The following is a 22,462-nucleotide window of genomic DNA, read 5'->3' on the forward strand; positions in this document are numbered from 1 at the left end:
TTTGTGAGTGTCGACAGCCAGACTGTTGACACATGGGCCCTCATTCCGAGTTGTTCGCTCGCAAGCTGCTTTTAGTAGCATTGCACACGCTAAGCCGCCGCCTACTGGGAGTGAATCTTAGCTTAGCAGAATTGCGAACGAAAGATTCTCAAAATTGCGAATAGAAATTTCTTAGCAGTTTCTGAGCAGCTCGACACTTACTCTGCCACTGCGATCAGTTCAGTCAGTTTCGTTCCTGGTTTGACGTCACAAACACACCCAGCGTTCGCCCAGACACTCCCCCGTTTCTCCAGCCACTCCCGCGTTTTTCCCAGAAACGGCAGCGTTTTTTCACACACACCCATAAAACGTCCAGTTTCCGCCCAGAAACACCCACTTCCTGTCAATCACACTCCGATCACCAGAACGAAGAAAAAACCTCGTAATGCCGTGAGTAAAATACCAAACTTCTTAGCAAATTTACTTGACGCAGCCGCAGTGCGAACATTGCGCATGCGCAGTTAGCGGAAAATCGCACCGATGCGAAGAAAAATAGCGAGCGAACAACTCGGAATGAGGGCCATGGTGTTAGGTAGGTTAGGGTTAGGCTTAGAGTGATATTTGGAAAATATACGTTATGGTATGAACTTACCGTTGATAACGGTATTTCTCCTAAGTCCACAGGATCCACAGGATAACATTGGATTATGATGAAGCGACAGCGGAATTGCACCAATTGGGCAAAGCTTTTCAGACTCCCAGCATGCAACGGGCCCATCCATATATCCCCACCTCCTAGCTCAGACAAATCAGTTGTTTACCCAAAGCTCAAGGCAGGAGCATCATAGATAGCCCTAATTAGGCGAGAAGAACACACATGCACACTCTTCCGTACAAGAAGGAAGAGGTTAGTGAGTAAAGGATCCTCAAATCAGGTGCATCAGGGTGGGATCCCTGTGGATCCTGTGGACTTAGAAGAAATACCTTTATCAACGTTAGGTTCTTACCATAACGTATATTTCTCCAGCAGGGTCCACAGGTTATCCAAAGGATAACATTGGGATTTCCCAAAGCAATTTAGTGGTGGGGATGCTCCTGATTGGACAGGAGAATCTTTTGCCCGAATTCAGCATCCTGAGAGGCAAAGGTAACAACAGCATAATGTCTAATGAATGTGTTAATGGAAGACCATGTGGCTACCTATCATATCTGTTCTGCTGAAGCACCACATTGTGCTGCCCATGATGGACCTACCTTACAAGTACAGTGAGCAGAGACATTGGGGGTAATTCTGAGTTGATTGAAGCAGCAAGTTTGTTAGCAATTCGGAAAAACCATGTGCACTGAAGGTGGGGCATATATAACATTTGCAGAGAGAGTTAGATTTGGGAGGGTTATTTCGTTTCTGTGCAGGGTAAATAATGGCTGCTTTTTTTTTTACACTGCAATTTAGATTTGTTTGAATACACCCCACCCAAATCTAACTCTCTCTGCACATGTTATATCTGTCCCCCCTGCAGTGCACATGGTTTTGCCCAACTGATAACAAATTTGCTGCTGCGATCAACTCAGAATTAGGCCCATTAGCTGGTACAGGAAGATCATCGTGAGAATATGCTTCTGAAATCGTCATCCGAAGCCACCTCGCCAGTGTCTGCTTATCAGCAAACCAAGGAAATTAAGGCGCGTGTAAAACAGAAATTCTCTACTAACGTGCTGTTTGCTGCTCTCATAAACCAGGGTATTAGCAAACTCTGTAGAGACTACAAGAAATAGAGAAAATATAGAGAGCGCAAACAGACTAGAATTTATTATTCAAATTTACTAAAGATCTAAAATTTAAACCTTTGATAAATTGCAGACAAAAATAATCACTTGTATTACTTATGCTCATCATACATTAACAATTTATAACTAGATACACAGTTACAGATTGATTCAATTGTAAATAAATAGAATCCTCAGAGTTGTCAGTTCAACTGATTTGAATTAAATGAAGAACACAATTAATTTATAGTGCTTCCTTTGTTTGAAAATAATAGTTCCTCAGATTTACAGAGTAATAAAGTGAGCTAGATACTCCAGAATATTGATAGCATTTCAGACTCCATACAAAATTGAATTGTTGTGTCAATGAAAATAACAGTGTGGATACTTGTCCTTCCGACAGTGGTAACTCCAGACACCTTTGCTAGGTGTCAAAATTGAGGTCTGGTGGTTAAATTAATCGTGAAGGGCAGTCCTCAGATTATAGTAAGGAGTATCCAGGAGCGATCTGTAGCGGCTCCCGCCGCCGCCCGAATGTACCCCAAGTACCCGTCTGGAGTAAGGCGTCCAAAGTGGCCGCGGCTTGCAGGGAAGCCAAGGCGGTCGGCACTAGATGGGTCCGTAGGTGGCTTTAAAGAACAGAGCAGCTGACAACTTCCACCACGTCCTGACTGGCCGCGGCTTTCTGTATTGCAAGGAAGCCCGTGCAGGCAGGTCCAGGTGGGGCGGATAGGCGGCTTGGTATGAAAATGCTGTCTGTGATTGATAACGAATTAACCAAAGCGCTGACTCGTTTCTCAACCGTAAAGGCTGGTCGTTTCTTCAGAGAGAAAGATGGTCTTTTCCTAACCTCTTTTTTTATAGAGGCAGAGAACTAATTAACTCATTCATAAAAACACCTGAGTTAATACCTGTTAGGTTGTATACTCAAAAAATGTGTGTAGAACGTTCAGGTTAAGCTATTCACATTAAGCATATTTATATAACACATAAAAAAATAATAATATTTATGACATTTATAATATTCAATATATTAAACATATCAATTGTATTGAATCATATTAAAAAAGAAGATAAGTAACATGAGGAGACAGCAATATAAAGTGAGAGAAAACAATTCCCCACTACATTCACTAATATGATATGAAATAAAAAACACATCCATAACATCATTCTTATAAACCAATATCAATGAAAGGATATAAAAATATATAAGTAATGAATAATATACAAAAATGATAAATAAAAATAAGACATGTATAGAAAGATGCATATGCAAATTGTCATTGCAATATCTATATTCTGCATGATTGCATCTATTCTGACAAGAGGAAAAAAAAGAAAACGTACTCACAGAGCATAGGGAAAAAAAGGAAGGTAACTTCTACACGAGGAAGGGGGAGAACAGAACTCAACGCCATAATATTATTATATAATGATCTTCATTATGAAAAAACATACATAATCACAGATTGAAGGTACAACATAATAGCAATATTATCAGTAAAATAATAGGACTAAAAAGGAGACGATACTAACAGGAATAGGAACAAAAATTAACAAAAAATTAATAAAAATACAAATGCACATAAAAGGAGGGCAAAGAGGTGATCCCCAAAAAACGAAAGATGGACTGGAGAGATATATTCAAACTCATCCTTACATCAAACTGTGGGGACCACCTCGAAACCCAATACCTATTAATAAAACCTGTTTATATATTAACTTGCCCATTCCCAATTGACATTCCTTCACATAAAAAAAAAAAAAAAAACCCTTTTTACCAAAAGCAAGTACATGGGGCCATGACCTCACGGGACCAAGAGGGCCATCCCCCCCATGATAACAAAGGGCCCATTTAAGACCAAAAACGGGTCATTATATTGTATTGAGTTCCACAGTGTCATTAAGACCGTGTGGGCTCAATGTGTGTAATTAAAAGATCCAAAAGGTTTCGCGTCTGCAAAGCCTTCTGTATCTGCCCCCCCTCTTGAAGTCAATTTCATCTGTTCAATCGCTCTAATAGTTAAGCCACTCAAATTGCCTGTCTGGCAGACAAAGACATGATTCGATAGACTATGGGTTTTGATATTCTTTATGATGTTCCTTTTGTGCTCCATAAACCTTTCATGGAGAGAACGAATATTTCGTCCTAGATATTGTAAGCCACACTTACACTGGATGACATAGATGACAAAATTTGTTCTACAGTTCAAAAAAACTTTTATTTCAAAATCTTCTGCTAAAGGACCTAATTATATTACATTTATTGTCAGCATAAAGACAAGTTACACATCTATCCTTCCCACATTTGAAAAAAACACTAGGTTTAGGTGGCAATCTAAATATATTTTCTCCACTGACTGTAGTATCTTTATCCTTAGGTCTTCTTATGAATAAACTTGGAGCTAGTTTTTGTTTCAAAGTGTTCACTTTTCTAAAGACAACTAGATTTTTTTCCTGATGTTTCTAGAAGCTTATCTGATCTCAAAATTGCAGAGTTCTTAGCAACTATTCTCTTAATATCTCTTGCAGCTGTATTATATTGAGTGATAAAAGATATTGACTTATCATGAGCCATATTATGTAGCTCAGACTTAGCTTGGTCCTTCTCAGAACTAATAAATGAAGTCCTGGACAACAGTTGAGCTTCCTTAAATGCTTTATCTAATACATATGTCTGATAACCCTGTCTGACAAAAGCAGCATACATAATTTCTGCTTGGTTCTTAAAAATCTCATCTGTGGAGCAGTTTCGACATAGTCGTTGAAACAGCCCCTTGGGTATATTTAGTTTTCATGGTTTATAATGACTACTCCCAAAATGTAAATAATTATTACAATCCACATCCTTAACATATATGGACGTTATGATCCTATTATTTTGGATAGTAACCGTAATATCTTAAAAATTAATTATCTCTTTACTATGATTACTTGTAAATTTAAAACCTATTGTGTTTGATTTAAGGTGTTGAGTAAAAAGTGAAATAGATGATCATCCCAAATGAAAAATTAATCATCAATGTATCTGCCATAGAGGACCAGGCCCTGGTGCTCCTCGAACCAACCCAAGAAAATGTTTGCCCCGAGTTTTGCCAACCTTTTCTTGGGTTGGTTCAAGGACCACTAGATTTGGGGTGCCGGGGCGGGCCTGGTCCTCTATGGCAGATACATTGATGATTTATTTTTCGTTTGGGATGATCATCTATTTCACATTTTTTGTTTGGGATGGGGATTTATCATCTATTTCAGACTCCAAAACCTTTTTAGAATCTGAATCAGCTTTCCATGTACATAGCCAAACTGCTCTGCGAGTGGCTACTGTTGAAGCTGATGCCCTGGAGGCAATTGTACCCATATCCAAAGCTGCTTCTTCCAAGAACATTGCAGCCTGTTTTACATGTGCCATATGGGATTTTTGCTCTCTAGATGCCATTGAAAGATCTCCTTCCAATGCATCAGAATCTGAAGCCATGGCTGGTCTTATTACAGCCCCAGATAGGGAAAAAATGTTTAAAAAAAAAACATCCACTCTCCTATCCATGACCTCATTTAATGATGTTGTAGGCAGAGGTAATGCAGATTTTCGCACTAATCGAATAACATGCGTATCTACTTTGGGGGCCACCTCCCTCTTTAAACAATCCCCAGCTGGAAGAGGATAATTGGAATTCCATTTCCTAGGAATTCTAAACTTCTTACTGGGCGTAACCCAAGCCTCTGCCATGATTTCTGTCAACTGACCTGGCCCAGGAAACTCAGTCTTAACTATTTTGGGATGTTTAAACACAGGTGTCTTGGATTTTAACACAGGCTCTGCTGATTCTTCTAAGGATAGAATGGCTTTCATTGCCTTAATTAACTCGGCTATGTACACTGAGCTGAGGCCTACCTATTCCTCTTCGTATGCAGAACCAGAGCTTAATGAGCCTTCATCCTTCGATGAATCCTCATCTGAAACGTGTAGACTGCGAAGATGTAGATTTACTTACCACTGGCTTTTCAGCCTGTTTCATTTGAGAGGCTGCTGCTGGAAGTGATAAACGGCAGGTGGGAAGCTGCAACCTATTCCTGGTATAGAAGTTAGAATTATCTGCTCAGCTATACTGGATAATGTTTATGCAAACATAGCCCAAGGGGGATCAACTTGCACCTGTATCTGCTTTGTACTATTCAAGAGACCTTGGTGAAAGCTAAAACAATTGGCACACAAACCATCCTGAACCAGTTCCTGAGGTTAACCCAGCTTTGCAAGGCAAACATGGTATGAGTGTTGGTGTTGCTGTGAGTGTATCTTCCTCACCTTTACCACTCTTAGACATGTTAATCAACATTTACACAGTGTACTACACAATTTGTGACTAATCACTTTAAGACTAGTTAAAGTGACATACAATCCAACCCTACCCTGCTACACACCAGCACTGAGGATCCGAATAGATAGAAAAAAACGCACAGAATTATAGTAAAGTCAGTAATCACACTAGCAGTCAGTCACATGTTATACATTAGTATAATAAGCAATATGAGCACATAATCAACTACAGATACATTTTTCAAGTATGTAGGAGAAACATATTACTGCATTACTTTATAAAAGCTTTAACCGTATTGAGACACATAGTGAAAGAAACCACAGTAATATTATCAGACTTATATGCATTATGCTCTTACCCAACTATTCATACTCAAAAGGTAGCTAGAGACTTAGTGCTGAATAACCCATACTCGGTAGAGTGGAATACAGGGAGTCTTACTCCGCTTCCAGAATCGATCAATACGTCTGCAAACACTGAGTGGATCCAGACGCTATTAGTGTACACGCCGCTCCGTGAACCTATAGTGAACACAGATGCCCAAGTGGACACTGATGCACCAGTCACACAGCCGCCTATACTGCGACTGTGTCCCTAAGTACACAGCGTCTCAGACAGAAGTGGGAAAACAGTTCATGGCGGGAGACTTGGAGGAAACTGGTCATGGATCGGGGGAGGGGCGACCAGGAGAGCATCTGACTCTCCACTGCTGACATCAACCCTAGGGATCGTGGCCTCATACTACTCTTAGAGCCTATGATCCCTAAGGACTAGTGCTGGTGCACCTAAGGTGGCAGCCGCATCAGCGACTGTTTGGTAGTCTCCTCCCAATACAGTGCGGCTGTGTCCGTATTCCCCATCTAAGCGGAACCAATGCCTTACCTTCTCCCCGTGCACCGGCTACAGCCTGGTAATGTCTGCTGGACCTGCTAGTACAGATGGGCCCATGTTTATATTGACCTTTTAATAGGATTAACTGAGACTGGGCAGTCGGATTTAATCCCCTGCTGTAATGACTTAATCCCCTGCTGTATTGTTCTCTGTATTGTATTGCAGCTGAGAACAATAGATGAAGGGTTTATGTTAATAAACCATGTTGTGCCTACGCGCAGCAAACTAGCCAAGATAACCGTGGACCTATCTGTATATCCAACACAGTCGCCTGCCAAAACAGCACTGTACTTGTGGGTAAGCGTTGTCGCGGACCGGCGGAGAGTTGTTGGAGCGACCCTTTCTAAGGTACATATAAGATGCTAAAGATCACTCAAAAAAATAGTAAGACTAGAAAAATAAAATAAGAAAGCTTATGGCTGCTAAAAACCAGCAGCCCATTGACCATGGTCCGGCTCCTGCCGCACAAAACAAAAAACAATCCCACCCTGTTGCCCCTGATTTGAGGATCCTTTTACTCACTAACCTCTTCCTTCTTGTACGGAAGGGTGTGCATGTGTGGTGTTCTCACCTGATTAGGGCTATCTATGATGCTCCTGCCTTGAGCTTTGGGAAAACAACTGATTTGCCTGAGTCAGGAGGTGGGGATATATGGACGGGCCCATTGCATGCTGGGAGTCCGAAAAGCTTTGACCAATTGGTGCAAATCCGCTGTCGCTTCGTCATATCCAATGTTATGCTGTGGACCCTGCCGGAGAAAACAAAGTGTTCCTTTATAAGAATGTATTGATGTTGATATCTTAATAAAGTCCACAGTTACTGTTGAATAATCACAATCTTCACATGGATTCTTGTTGACTTATTATTTTGTTTGTTTATTTATTTATTACCAGTTATTTATATAGCGCACACATATTCCGCAGCGCTTTACAGAGAATATTTGCCCATTCACATCAGTCCCTGCCTCAGTGGAGCTTACAATCTAGATTCCCTTGTCACATGTACACGCACACACATTCACTAGGGTTAATTTTTGTTGGAAGCCAATTAACCTATCAGTATATTTTTGGATTGTGGGAGGAAACCGGAGAACCCGGAGGAAACCCACGCAAGTACTGGGAGAATATACAAACTCCACACAGTTAGGGCCATGGTAGGAATCTAACCCATGACCTCAGTGCTGTGAGGCAGTAATGCTAACCATTACACCCTGCCGTACTGCCCACTTATACCCTCTGCCAGTGGTGAGGTTTACCTGAAAATACCATTGTCAACGATCTGGCAATGAATATGTCGACATTCAGACCAGGGTTGGCCGGTTTAAACCACTTCTTTTTTTTTTTTAAATAAAAAATAGTTTTTGTTTTTTTATTATGCTGTTCCCCCCCCCCCCCAAAAAAAAAAAATAGTGTTTTTATTTAAAATGTTTAATGCCAGTGACATGCCCAGTGCTTATTTTTAACTCCTCCTTTTGTGTGTGTGTGTGTGTGTGTGTGTGTGTGTTTCTCTGAAAAGTTTTTTTGCATTTTCCATTTTGTATTACTTTTTAAAAGAATAGTAATACAAAATTGGAACTGCAAAAGTAATTGTAGTATCTAGTATTCAGCTTTATTTAATTAAAATAGGTAAGACCAATGCTTAATATTAACTTGTTGCTCTTGTTTTCAGTGTCCTCTGCCTTTGCGTGTACTTTGTATCTGTTAATATGTTTAGTGTGTATATATATATATATATATATATATATATATATATATATATATTTAAGCAGGCCTCCGCCATTAAGGTCTTACGGGTGGTCTTCAGTTTGCCAGCTGTTGGGATCCCGCCGCACAGTATACCGGCGCCGGAATCCCGGCATACCGACACTTTTTCTCCCTCTTGGGGGTCCATGACCCCCCTGGAGGGAGAATAAATAGCGAGGCGGGCGTAGCCCCGCAAGGGGCTCATTTGCACTCACCACGCTGTCTGTATGCCGGCGGTCGGGATCCCGGCGCCGGTATGCTGGTCGTCGGGAGCCCAGCCACCGGCATCCAATACTACACCCGGTCTTACTGCAGTACAGCATGGTTCATTGTGATCTCGTTTGAATCAGTGGCTGCTAGGTAAAAATGGCAAATTGGAAATATTGATTATTTATAACAGGATTTATAGAGATTGAAGCACTCTATTAGCGCTGTAGGATCCGGAAACTAAAGTAGGGGGAGCTACTGTATATCAAACATATCATCTAGATATTGTGTCTGAAACTTAAAAGATCTATGCTCTTGTCCAGGTGAGGAAGTGAAGTTATTCCTAATACGCAACTTATGAGAGGGGTTTTTAAGCAAGGGAAATGCTTGTGTGCTATAATACTAGCTATTTAATGTGGGTAATCGGGGGGAGTTGCCAGGGTTGTGGCCTCTACTTTAGAGAGATTTAAAAAAATGAATATGGTCAGAGAATTCCCAGCAGGTGGCTTTCATTGTCATAAGCCATAACCTGGGGCATTGTTGAGAGATGAAGAATACTGACTTTGTACAGTACTGTATATCAGCGAGGTCCAATCCGCCTGTGCCGTTATGCTTTTGAGGAATGTGTTCAAACTATTTCTGGGCTAGCTGTGGAACCAAATTTTTATATTTGACTGTAAGGGGAAATTCAATGGTGTTGTGGGAGCCCAAGTTTAATTTGTCTTCATGATAGGCTGTTTTAGCTGGGCGCCACGCCCTGCCCAATTTTTATAGAGCTAAGTGTGCTCTGCCCCTTTAGAGTTGCCCTGCTAAAATAGCCTGTCCGTTGTCATGCTGCTACCGCGTGAATAGATGCTGTGTGCATGGCATCTATTCACATTAAAGGGAGAGCTTGGGGGAAGCCTAGCACATCTATAAGTGCTGGGCACACCCACAATAATGACTCAGACGGCTGGGGCATGCCCCCATTAGTGACTTTGACAGGGCTGCACCAACCCCAAGTGACGCTGGTGGGACCACGCCCCTTTTTCAAATGCGCGCAAACTGTCCTTGCACCTCTGCGCCCTGCCCATATTTTACAGGGAAGGCCACATAATGGGTGCCCACCAGAGCAATTCAATAGTGCGCCCCCCTCGCCTTGGGTGTGCATGCCATGTGTGTGCACCCATTAGTGCAAGATTTAGCCATGCAGAGAGACTAAACCCTTCTAAAGTCCTGGTAAGATGCTCAGAGGTTTCACACATTTCAGCTCACACCTCAGGACGCTGCAAGCTGCATGCACACCCGAACGGAGCAACAACTAAATTGCTCAGATGGGTATCATGTAGTGGCAGCTCGGGGGGAAAACAATTGAATTCCCCCCCCTATGGGGCGATTCAGTTTACCATGGCCCTCATTCCGAGTTGTTCGCTCGCAAGGCGATTTTAGCAGAGTTACACACGCTAAGCCGCCGCCTACTGGGAGTGAATCTTAGCTTCTTAAAATTGCGAACGATGTATTCGCAATATTGCGATTACAAACTACTTAGCAGTTTCTGAGTAGCTTGAAACTTACTCGGCATCTGCGATCAGTTCAGTGCTTGTCGTTCCTGGTTTGACGTCATAAACACACCCAGCGTTCGCCCAGACACTCCTCCGTTTCTCCAGCCACTCCCGCGTTTTTTCCAGAAACGGTAGCGTTTTTATTCACACGCCCATAAAACGCCGTGTTTCCGCCCAGTAACACCCATTTCCTGTCAATCACACTACGATCGCCGGAGCGAAGAAAAAGCCGTGAGTAAAAAAACTATCTTCATAGCAAAATTACTTGGCGCAGTCGCAGTGCGAACATTGCGTATGCGTACTAAGCAGAAAAACGCTGCGATGCGAAGAAAATTACCGAGCGAACGACTCGGAATGAGGGCCCATATGCGATAATTAATGGGTGATTCAATTGTTTTGAACACCCATTAATTATTGCTTGCTGTGCCCAATTAGACCGGGTTTAGTCATGTGTAGGAGCTAACCTGTTTAAACTCATTGTTAATGCACCCATACCATAGAATTTTCACATATTTCGTTGGAGTACTTCAATTGTTGCTCAGATTGGGCATGATTGCCGCATGAGGGAACACTTCTTATGTGCGTAAATTCAGTGGTTTGGGTGACCTAACCAGGACTAACCTCCACCTATTTGCGTGTGACAAGCACAATAATTAATGGGTGCCTGGAACAACTGAATTGCTCCATTGGGCACCCATTAATTATAGCAGCGTTTAAAAGGTTTGTGGGATTAGTGAGAGAATTTTCTCTATTAGTAGTCACAAACTTCTTAGACCTTTTGACACCTTTCTAAAATTGAAAACAAAAAAATAGAAAATTGCGCTTCAAAACAATAGTGCTGCAACAGCTGCTAGGGTGGTCACTTCACCCCCAAGGACAAATTCAATCAAAAAAGGTTTGCAGCCGTGCGCACCTCTGGGGTATGGTATATCAGTCAAATACAGGGTAACAAGGTAGTAATCTCAAACCATAAAGTTTATCAATTGGACCCAAGGTCTTCAAGTGGTTTTCCTCCTCTTTGTGCTGTAGTGTTAGGGGAAATTGGTACACACTCGTCCACATAGAAGAGAACAAGTAGGGCATATATAGTGTGATAAAGTTATTAAAACAAATTTTATTTCATCCACAATGACCGTAAAAATCAATTCATATACTGTAAATACAATCCACCAATAAAGTGCCAATGTGCATACCGGATAGTGTGGGGTGTTCAAAATGCCCACCCAGAACAGCGTGATGATAAAAAACAGTTCCTCCCCGGTTTCAGGATACTGCAGCAATTCTGGAATAGGGCGTCTTAATCCTTCGCACTAAAAGACTGGTAGGTCAATCTGTGGATGAAATAAAATTTGTTTTAATAACTTCATCACACTATATATGCCCTTCTTGTTCTCTTCTATGTGGACGAGTGTGTACCAATTTCCGCCAACACTACAGCACAAAGAGGAGGAAAACCACTTGAAGACCTTGGGTCCAATTGATAAACTTTATGGTTTGAGATTACTACCTTGTTACCCTGTATTTGACTGATATACCATACCCCAGAGGTGCGCACGGCTGCAAACCTTTTTTGATTGAATTTTTCTAAAATTACCTAATAGTGCCTTTGAGGTAATATACCTTGGCACGTAGCAGACACAACCCTATTTGTACCCAAGTTTGGTATGTTGTATGTTTGACATGGTGTTTATTGCTTCAGTCCACCTTTAGAAATGCAATACATGCTATATATAAAAGCTGCACAATCTCCCTAACCTTGGTAGCCGATGAAACCTTTCATAAACCATTGTGTAAATCAATGTTCTTGATTTACGGTATCATCTTTACTGATAACAAGTGAACCTCAAACCCTGATTTTCACTTGGCTATATTTGCTGTAGGGCATTCTAATCTGCTAGAAAAAGACACAGTGGACCATATTTATCAAGCTTACTGGTTGTGTAATGCAAAACACCTTGTCTTTACGATGAGGCAATTGCATGGTGTGCCAAGCGCATATCAATTTGCAAACACTCTCCACTCTCTGTCAAACCTACAAAAGTATGGTGGGAGAATCTGAAGAAATGCAGTGTGAACAAGTTGAAGACTTTGCATAAAAAGTTCCATTAAATTAAACTTTTACATTATTTTGGATATTGGGATCTTTATTACATGTGTAGCCAGGGGCGTAATCAAAACTTTGTGGGCCCCATAGCAACATATTGAAGGAGTCCCTGCCTGAATGCTACTTGAAGACACCTCTCCGCAGCAGTTATTCATTTTATGCCCAATCCAGTAATAGTGCCCAAGTTAATTTTCTGAAACATAGTAGTGCTCTAGTTCAGTGGTTCTCAACCGCGGTCCTCAAGTACCCCCAACAGTTCATGTTTTCCAGGTCTCCTCACAGGATTGTAAGTGAAATCATTTGCTCCACCTGTGGGTCTTTTAAAATGTGTCAGTGAGTAATGAATACACCTGTTCAACTGCTAGGTGACCTGGAAAACATGAACTGTTGGGGGTACTTGAGGACCGCGGTAGAGAACCACTGCTCTAGTTAACGTTATGCCCCATAGTAATGCCCTAGTTTATATTATGACCATTGTAGTTCCTTAGTTTACATGAATTCACATTGTAGGGCTATCAGTACACATGCAACACAGTACCCCAAATCCATACTGTCACAATAGAATACTCTCCAGTTCAAATTATGCTACATTACAGTGCCCTCCATTTAAAATGATGCCACATTACCGTGCCCCCTTACTATAATAACATCCACTACACACTCCTCTTACTGAAAATGTAATGCCACACAATTCAGGCTGGGCAATGTATCAGCCCCAACTGCTTAGCAGCCAAATATGAGGAATTGGTATGTAACTTATAACCTTGCTCCAAGCCTCCCCAAAACCTTTGGGCCCTATAGTAATGGCACCCCTTGCACCCACTATAGTTACGCCCATGTGTGTAGCTTTTGTGTAAATTGGGCAAAGACAAGAACCTATGATCTAAATATTTAACATCGCCTTAGAATTTTTTATTGTTTTACTTAATAGCTTAAGTGGTGGAATATTCAGAAATAGAATGAATCTGAGGAACATTTTCTGTGAACTTATGCCAAGTTAAATTTTGCCATCTAAGAAAATGACTAGAGCGGCACAATGCTGACCAATTTTATTCACAATGGATTTTACTAAGGACGAGTAATGGCATTCCCAGAATGCACAGCAAATCGCCCTCCCAGGGGCACCAAAATTACATAGAGACATTTGTTTTTCAGTATGTCACGGTACCTCTTTTAGTGAATGGGTTTTTTGCATTGCAGAAAACACATAAGCCACTGACTGCCCCAGGAATTGTTTCACTTTGTTCAAAAGAAAGGTCAGCAGCTTCTACATTTCCACAGTTAGGAGGCTTGAGCGTTTTAGAAAATGTGTTCTTTGCATGTTTGGCTTTTTTGTAAAGATTAATATATAAAAGACCGTTTTCTGCAATATGCCATATCCATTGTATATCATTTATACCACATGGCATTGTATTATAATGATTCTGTATTTTTTGTTTTTGTTTTTGAGATGTGGAATCAGAATGGAAAGAGCCATTTTATTTTATCCAAGGAGCAGACCCACAGTTCGGGCTCATGAAATCCTGGGCAATTGGCGAAAGCGACTTTGGAGGAGATGAATGGGAGGAGGAAATCAAATTAACAGAAGAGGCAGTGGATGCCATTAATAAACTATGTCCCAAGCCAAAGTTCTTTGTGCTGTGTGGAGACCTTGTTCATGCTATGCCAGGTAGGCATCAAACGGTCTTGATTTGTCTTAAATTTGGAAACACTGGTAATTTTAGAAATTTATGGAATGAGCAATACTTTTTGGTAAGAAAATTAAATGAAAGATGTTTACAAAAAGTGCTTGATAGAGGTACAGTAGATTGTAGTTTTTTGCTAGAAATAGACTGTGTCTATGATCAAGTGGCAGTAAGGCTAAGTTCAGCAACACTCCCGAAATTTGTTACATAATGACTAATAAATCCGTTTTCCTGACAATTGTCAAACAAATAAGGCACTGGCACTACTTGACATCCATCTGTAAATCTTATTAAACGACCTCAGCCTCTTAATTTTATGAAAGAAGGTGTACTTTGTATCTGCATCAAACTCTGAAGACACTTGCCATCAAAGGGCCCTACTCTATCTTTACACTATGCAAAACAACCATATTTTTCCAATTAGGTGGAATTTGGCTTGCGAGAGCCGTTTTCACATCAAATTTTACATTGCCTTTCCATACTCGCATTGTCTTTAGAGGATACAGTATTCACTTTTTTCTTTTGTGTGCACCCCACTAAGGGTGTAAAAAGGTAGGGAAAATTTTTTTTCTCCTGCAAGGTCCACAGGATACATTGCGGATATGATGGAGCGACAGCAGATTTGCACCAAACGGTCAAAGCTTTTCGAGCCTCCCAGCATGCAATGGGCCCGTCCATATATCCCCGCATCCTGGCTCAGGCAAATAAGTTTTTTATTTAGTGCGGCAGGAGCCGGACCATGGTCAGAGGGCTGCTGGTTTTTAGCAGCCATAAAGCTTTTTTATTTTATTTTTGTAGTCTTAATATTTTTTCTGAGTGCTCTTTCTAAACAGCGTCTTATACGTACCTTAGAAAGAGTCGCTCCAACAAATCCCCGCCAGGTTGCGACAACGCTTACCCACGAGTACAGTGCTGTTTCGGCGGACGTCTGTGTCAAATGAACTAGCAAGTCGAGCAGACGTTACCAGGCTGTGGCCGGAGCACGGGGAGAAGGTAAGGCACTGGTTCCGCTTAGAGGGGGAACACGGACACAGCCGCACTGTTTTGGGAGGAGACAACCAGTCACTGACGCGGCTGTCACCTCAGGTGCACCAGCGCTAGGCCTCAGGGATCGTAGGCTCCAGGGGTAGTATGAGGCTGCGATCCCTAGGGTTGATGTCCGCAGTGGGGAGTCAGACGCTCCCCTGGTCGCCTCTCCCCACGGTTCATGACCAGTTTCCTCCAAGTCTCCTGCCATGAACTGTTTTACAGCTTCCGTCTGAGATGCTGTGTACTAAGGGGACCCAGTCACAGCATAGGCGGCTGTGTGACTGGTGCGTCAGTGTTCACTTGGGCGTCTGTGTTCACTATAGGTTCACAGAGCGGTGGTGTACACTAATAGCGTCTGGATCCACTAAGCATTAGCAAGCGTATTGATCGGTCCTGGAAGCAGGGTGAGTCTCCCTGTATCCCACTCTACTGAGTATGGGTTATACAGCACTAAGTCTCTATCTACCTTTTGAGTATGAATAGTTGGATAAGTGCATAATGCATACGAGTCTGATAATATTACTGTGGTTTCTCTATCGTCCTAGTGGATGCTGGGGTTCCTGAAAGGACCATGGGGAATAGCGGCTCCGCAGGAGACAGGGCACAAAAAGTAAAGCTTTCCGATCAGGTGGTGTGCACTGGCTCCTCCCCCTATGACCCTCCTCCAAGCCTCAGTTAGATTTTTGTGCCCGGCCGAGAAGGGTGCAATCTAGGTGGCTCTCCTAAAGAGCTGCTTAGAGAAAGTTTAGCTTAGGTTTTTTATTTTACAGTGAGTCCTGCTGGCAACAGGATCACTGCAACGAGGGACTTAGGGGAGAAGAAGTGAACTCACCTGCGTGCAGGATGGATTGGCTTCTTGGCTACTGGACATCAGCTCCAGAGGGACGATCACAGGTACAGCCTGGATGGTCACCGGAGCCTCGCCGCCGGCCCCCTTGCAGATGCTGAAACATGAAGAGGTCCAGAATCGGCGGCAGAAGATTCCTCAGTCTTCTAAAGGTAGCGCACAGCACTGCAGCTGTGCGCCATTTTCCTCTCAGCACACTTCACACGGCAGTCACTGAGGGTGCAGGGCGCTGGGAGGGGAGCGCCCTGGGAGGCAAATGAAAACCTATTTGGCTAAAAAATACCTCACATATAGCCTCCGGGGGCTATATGGAGATATTTAACCCCTGCCAGAATACACTAAAGAGCGGGAGACGAGCCCGCCGGAAAAGGGGCGGGGCCTATCTCCTCAGCACACAGCGCCATTTTCCTTACACAGCTCCGCTGGTCAGGACGGCTCCCAGGTCTCTCCCCTGCACTGCACTACAGAAACAGGGTAAAACAAGAGAGGGGGGGAAAAATAGTGGCAAAAATTATATTATAAAAGCAGCTATACAGGGAGCACTTTTATTATAAGGCTATCCCTGTCATATATAGCGCTTTTGGTGTGTGCTGGCAAACTCTCCCTCTGTCTCCCCAAAGGGCTAGTGGGGTCCTGTCTTCGTTAAGAGCATTCCCTGTGTGTCTGCTGTGTGTCGGTACGTGTGTGTCGACATGTATGAGGACGATATTGGTGTGGAGGCGGAGCAATTGCCAAATATGGGGATGTCACCTCCTAGGGGGTCGACACCAGAATGGATGCCTTTATTTATGGAATTACGGGATAGTGTCAACACGCTAAAGCAGTCGTTTGACGACATGAGACGGCCGGACAATCAGTTAGTGCCTGTCCAGGCGCCTCAAACACCGTCAGGGGCTGTAAAACGCCCTTTGCCTCAGTCGGTCGACACAGACCCAGACACAGGCACTGATTCCAGTGGCGACGGTGACGAATCAACCGTATTTTCCAGTAGGGCCACACGTTATATGATTTTGGCAATGAAGGAGGCGTTACATTTAGCTGATACTACAGGTACCACTAAACAGGGTATTATGTGGGGTGTGAAAAAACTACCTATAGTTTTTCCTGAATCAGAAGAACTAAATGATGTATGTGATGAAGCGTGGGTTGCCCCCGATAAAAAGATGCTAATTTCAAAGAAGTTATTAGCTTTATACCCTTTCCCGTCAGAGGTTAGGGCGCGCTGGGAAACACCTCCTAGGGTGGACAAGGCGCTCACACGCTTATCTAAACAAGTGGCGTTACCCTCTCCTGAGACGGCCGCACTTAAAGATCCAGCAGATAGGAGGATGGAAAATATCCAAAAAAGTATATACACACATACAGGTGTTATACTACGACCAGCTATAGCGACAGCCTGGATGTGCAGTGCTGGAGTAGCTTGGTCAGAGTCCCTGATTGAAAATATTGATACCCTGGATAGGGACAATGTTTTACTGTCTTTAGAGCAAATAAAGGATGCATTTCTTTATATGCGTGATGCACAGAGGGATATCTGCACACTGGCATCACGGGTAAGTGCTATGTCCATTTCGGCCAGAAGAAGTTTATGGACGCGACAGTGGTCAGGCGATGCGGACTCAAAACGGCATATGGAAATTTTGCCGTATAAAGGGGAGGAGTTATTTGGAGTCGGTCTATCAGATTTGGTGGCCACGGCTACAGCCGGGAAATCCACCTTTTTACCTCAAGCTACTCCCCAACAGAAAAAGACACCGACTTTTCAACCGCAGCCCTTTCGTTCCTTTAAAAACAAGAGAGCAAAGGGATATTCATATCTGCCACGAGGCAGAGGAAGGGGGAAGAGACACCAACAGGCAGCTCCTTCCCAGGAACAGAAGCCCTCCCCCGCTTCTACAAAAGCCTCAGCATGACGCTGGGGCTTCTCAAGCGGACTCGGGGGCGGTGGGCGGTCGTCTCAAGAATTTCAGCGCGCAGTGGGCTCACTCGCAGGTAGATCCCTGGATCCTGCAGATAATATCTCAGGGGTACAGGTTGGAACTAGAGACAGATCCGCCTCGCCGTTTCCTGAAGTCTGCTTTACCAACGTCCCCCTCCGAAAGGGAGACGGTTTTGGAAGCCATTCACAAGCTGTACTCTCAGCAGGTGATAGTCAAGGTACCTCTTCTACAACAGGGAAAGGGGTATTATTCCACTCTATTTGTGGTACCGAAGCCGGACGGCTCGGTAAGACCTATTCTAAATCTGAAGTCCTTGAACCTGTACATAAAGAAGTTCAAGTTCAAAATGGAGTCACTCAGAGCAGTGATAGCGAACCTGGAAGAAGGGGACTTTATGGTGTCCTTGGACATCAAGGATGCGTACCTCCACGTTCCAATTTACCCCTCACACCAGGGGTACCTCAGGTTCGTTGTACAAAACTGTCACTATCAGTTTCAGACGCTGCCGTTCGGATTGTCCACGGCACCTCGGGTCTTTACAAAGGTAATGGCCGAGATGATGATTCTTCTTCGAAGAAAAGGCGTATTAATTATCCCATACTTGGACGATCTCCTAATAAGGGCAAGGTCCAGAGAACAGCTAGAGAGGGGATTAGCACTGTCTCAAGAAGTGCTAAAACAGCACGGCTGGATTCTGAATATTCCAAAATCCCAGTTAATGCCGACAACTCGTCTGCTGTTCCTAGGGATGATTCTGGACACGGTTCAGAAAAAGGTTTTTCTCCCGGAGGAAAAAGCCAAGGAGTTATCCGAGCTTGTCAGGAACCTCCTAAAACCAGGAAAGGTGTCTGTACATCAATGCACAAGAGTCCTGGGAAAAATGGTGGCTTCTTACGAAGCAATTCCATTCGGCAGATTCCATGCACGAATTTTCCAGAGGGATCTGTTGGACAAATGGTCAGGGTCGCATCTTCAGATGCACCAGCGGATAACCCTGTCTCCAAGGACAAGGGTATCTCTTCTGTGGTGGTTGCAGAGTGCTCATCTATTGGAGGGCCGCAGATTCGGCATACAGGATTGGATCCTGGTGACCACGGACGCCAGCCTGAGAGGCTGGGGAGCAGTCACACAAGGAAGAAACTTCCAGGGAGTGTGGACGAGCCTGGAAACGTCTCTTCACATAAACATTCTGGAACTAAGAGCAATCTACAATGCTCTAAGCCAGGCAGAACCTCTGCTTCAAGGAAAACCGGTGTTGATCCAGTCGGACAACATCACGGCAGTCGCCCATGTAAACAGACAGGGCGGCACAAGAAGCAGGAGTGCAATGGCAGAAGCTGCAAGGATTCTTCGCTGGGCAGAGAATCATGTGATAGCACTGTCAGCAGTGTTCATCCCGGGAGTGGACAACTGGGAAGCAGACTTCCTCAGCAGACACGACCTTCACCCGGGAGAGTGGGGACTTCATCCGGAAGTCTTCCACATGCTGGTAACCCGTTGGGAAAGACCAATGGTGGACATGATGGCGTCTCGCCTCAACAAAAAACTGGACAGGTATTGCGCCAGGTCAAGAGATCCGCAGGCAATAGCTGTGGACGCGCTGGTAACGCCTTGGGTGTACCAGTCGGTGTATGTGTTTCCTCCTCTACCTCTCATACCAAAAGTATTGAGAATTATACGGCAAAGAGGCGTAAGAACGATACTAGTGGTTCCGGATTGGCCAAGAAGGACTTGGTACCCGGAACTTCAAGAGATGATCACGGAAGATCCGTGGCCTCTACCTCTAAGGAGGGACTTGCTTCAGCAGGGTCCCTGTCTGTTTCAAGACTTACCGCGGCTGCGTTTGACGGCATGGCGGTTGAACGCCGGATCCTAAAGGAAAAAGGCATGCCGGAAGAAGTCATTCCTACTTTGATTAAAGCAAGGAAGGAAGTAACCGTGCAACACTATCACCGCATTTGGCGAAGATATGTTGCGTGGTGCGAGGATCGGAGTGCTCCGACGGAGGAATTTCAACTGGGTCGATTCCTACATTTCCTGCAATCAGGATTGTCTATGGGTCTCAAATTGGGATCTATTAAGGTTCAAATTTCGGCCCTGTCGATTTTCTTTCAAAAAGAATTGGCTTCAGTTCCTGAAGTCCAGACTTTTGTTAAGGGAGTGCTGCATATACAGCCTCCTGTGGTGCCTCCAGTGGCACCGTGGGATCTCAATGTGGTTTTGGAATTTCTAAAATCTCATTGGTTTGAACCACTAAAAAAGGTGGATTTAAAATATCTCACATGGAAAGTGACCATGTTACTAGCCCTGGCTTCGGCCAGGAGAGTGTCAGAACTGGCAGCTTTATCTTACAAAAGCCCATATCTGATTTTCCATTCGGACAGGGCAGAACTGCGGACTCGTCCGCATTTTCTCCCTAAGGTGGTGTCAGCATTTCATCTGAACCAGCCTATTGTAGTGCCTGCGGCTACAAGTGACTTGGAGGACTCCAAGTTACTGGACGTTGTCAGAGCATTAAAAATATATATTGCAAGGACAGCTGGAGTCAGAAAATCTGACTCGTTGTTTATATTGTATGCACCCAACAAGATGGGTGCTCCTGCGTCTAAGCAGACGATTGCTCGTTGGATCTGTAGCACAATCCAACTTGCACATTCTGTGGCAGGCCTGCCACAGCCTAAATCTGTAAAGGCCCACTCCACAAGGAAGGTGGGCTCATCTTGGGCGGCTGCCCGAGGGGTCTCGGCATTACAACTTTGCCGAGCAGCTACGTGGTCAGGGGAGAACACGTTTGTAAAATTTTACAAATTTGATACTCTGGCTAAGGAGGACCTGGAGTTCTCTCATTCGGTGCTGCAGAGTCATCCGCACTCTCCCGCCCGTTTGGGAGCTTTGGTATAATCCCCATGGTCCTTTCAGGAACCCCAGCATCCACTAGGACGATAGAGAAAATAAGAATTTACTTACCGATAATTCTATTTCTCGGAGTCCGTAGTGGATGCTGGGCGCCCATCCCAAGTGCGGATTATCTGCAATAATTGTACATAGTTATTGTTAACTAATTCGGGTTATTGTTTAGGAAGCCATCTTTCAGAGGCTCCTCTGTTATCATACTGTTAACTGGGTTTGATCACAAGTTGTACGGTGTGATTGGTGTGGCTGGTATGAGTCTTACCCGGGATTCAAAATTCCTCCCTTATTGTGTACGCTCGTCCGGGCACAGTACCTAACTGAGGCTTGGAGGAGGGTCATAGGGGGAGGAGCCAGTGCACACCACCTGATCGGAAAGCTTTACTTTTTGTGCCCTGTCTCCTGCGGAGCCGCTATTCCCCATGGTCCTTTCAGGAACCCCAGCATCCACTACGGACTCCGAGAAATAGAATTATCGGTAAGTAAATTCTTATTTTCTTTCGCTATGCGTCTGAATACGGTTAAAACTTTTATAAAGTAATGCAGTAATATGTTTCTCCTACATACTTGAAATGTATCTGTAGTTGATTATGTGCTCATATTGCTTATTATACTAATGTATAACATGTGACTGACTGCTAGTGTGATTGCTGACTTTACTATAATTCTGTACGTTTTTTCCCATCTATTCTGATCCTTAATGCTGGTGTGTAGCAGGGTACTCTACTGAGTACAGGTTATACAACACTAAGAGGGGAATTCAGACCTGATCTCTGCTGCAAATTTGTTAGCAGTTGGGCAAAACCATGTGCACTGCAAGGGAGGCAGATATAACATGTGCAGAGAGAGTTAGATTTGGGTGTGTTCAATCTGCAATCTAAATTGCAGTGTAAAGATAAAGCAGCCAGTAGTTACCCTGCACAGAAACAAAATAACCCACCCAAGTCTAACTCTCTCTCTGCAAATGTTATATCTGCCACACCTGCAGTGCACATGGGAGGTCATTCCGACCCGCTCGCTACAGTTTATCGCAGCGCAGCGATCGGGTCGGATCTACGCCGGCGCCACAGTGCAGTTGTATTGCAGCGATCGCCTCTGCCTGCTTGACAGGCAGAGGCGGTCGCTGGGCGGGAGGGGGCTGGACGGTGGCATTATACCGCTGTTTAGGGGGCGCGGTTGGCCGGACCATGGGGGGGGGGGCGTGACGTGTGCGTGACGTCACACGCAGCCGCTGCGACCCGGGCAGCGAGAAGGTTCTCCCGGCCAGCCGCAGGAGCTGCGCTGGCCGGGAGTTACTGCTGAAATGCAAAAGCATCACCGCTGTGTGACGCTTTTGCATTCCAGCGGGGGGGTGGGGGGGAAGCGGCACTGACATGCGGGGCGGACGAGCCCTGTGCTGGGCGTCCCTCTGCATGTCTAAGTATCTGATCGTAGCTGTGCTAAATTTCGCACAGCTTCGATCAACTCGGAATGACCCCCAAGGTTTTGCCCAACTGCTAAC

General features: G+C 44.1%; 1 protein-coding gene across 1 annotated transcript in view; it reads left to right on the plus strand.

Moving 5' to 3' along the window:
- CPPED1 (calcineurin like phosphoesterase domain containing 1) overlaps nucleotides 1–22,462 on the plus strand; it is a 277,225-nt gene that overhangs the window by 5,610 nt on the left and 249,153 nt on the right. The window contains exon 2 of the mRNA XM_063934340.1: nucleotides 14,001–14,219. Within this exon, the coding sequence (XP_063790410.1) occupies nucleotides 14,001–14,219 (219 nt within the window). The remainder of the gene's footprint in view (nucleotides 1–14,000; nucleotides 14,220–22,462) is intronic.

The sequence above is a fragment of the Pseudophryne corroboree genome, chromosome 7, assembly GCF_028390025.1.
Source record: "Pseudophryne corroboree isolate aPseCor3 chromosome 7, aPseCor3.hap2, whole genome shotgun sequence".
Lineage (NCBI taxonomy): Eukaryota > Metazoa > Chordata > Amphibia > Anura > Myobatrachidae > Pseudophryne > Pseudophryne corroboree.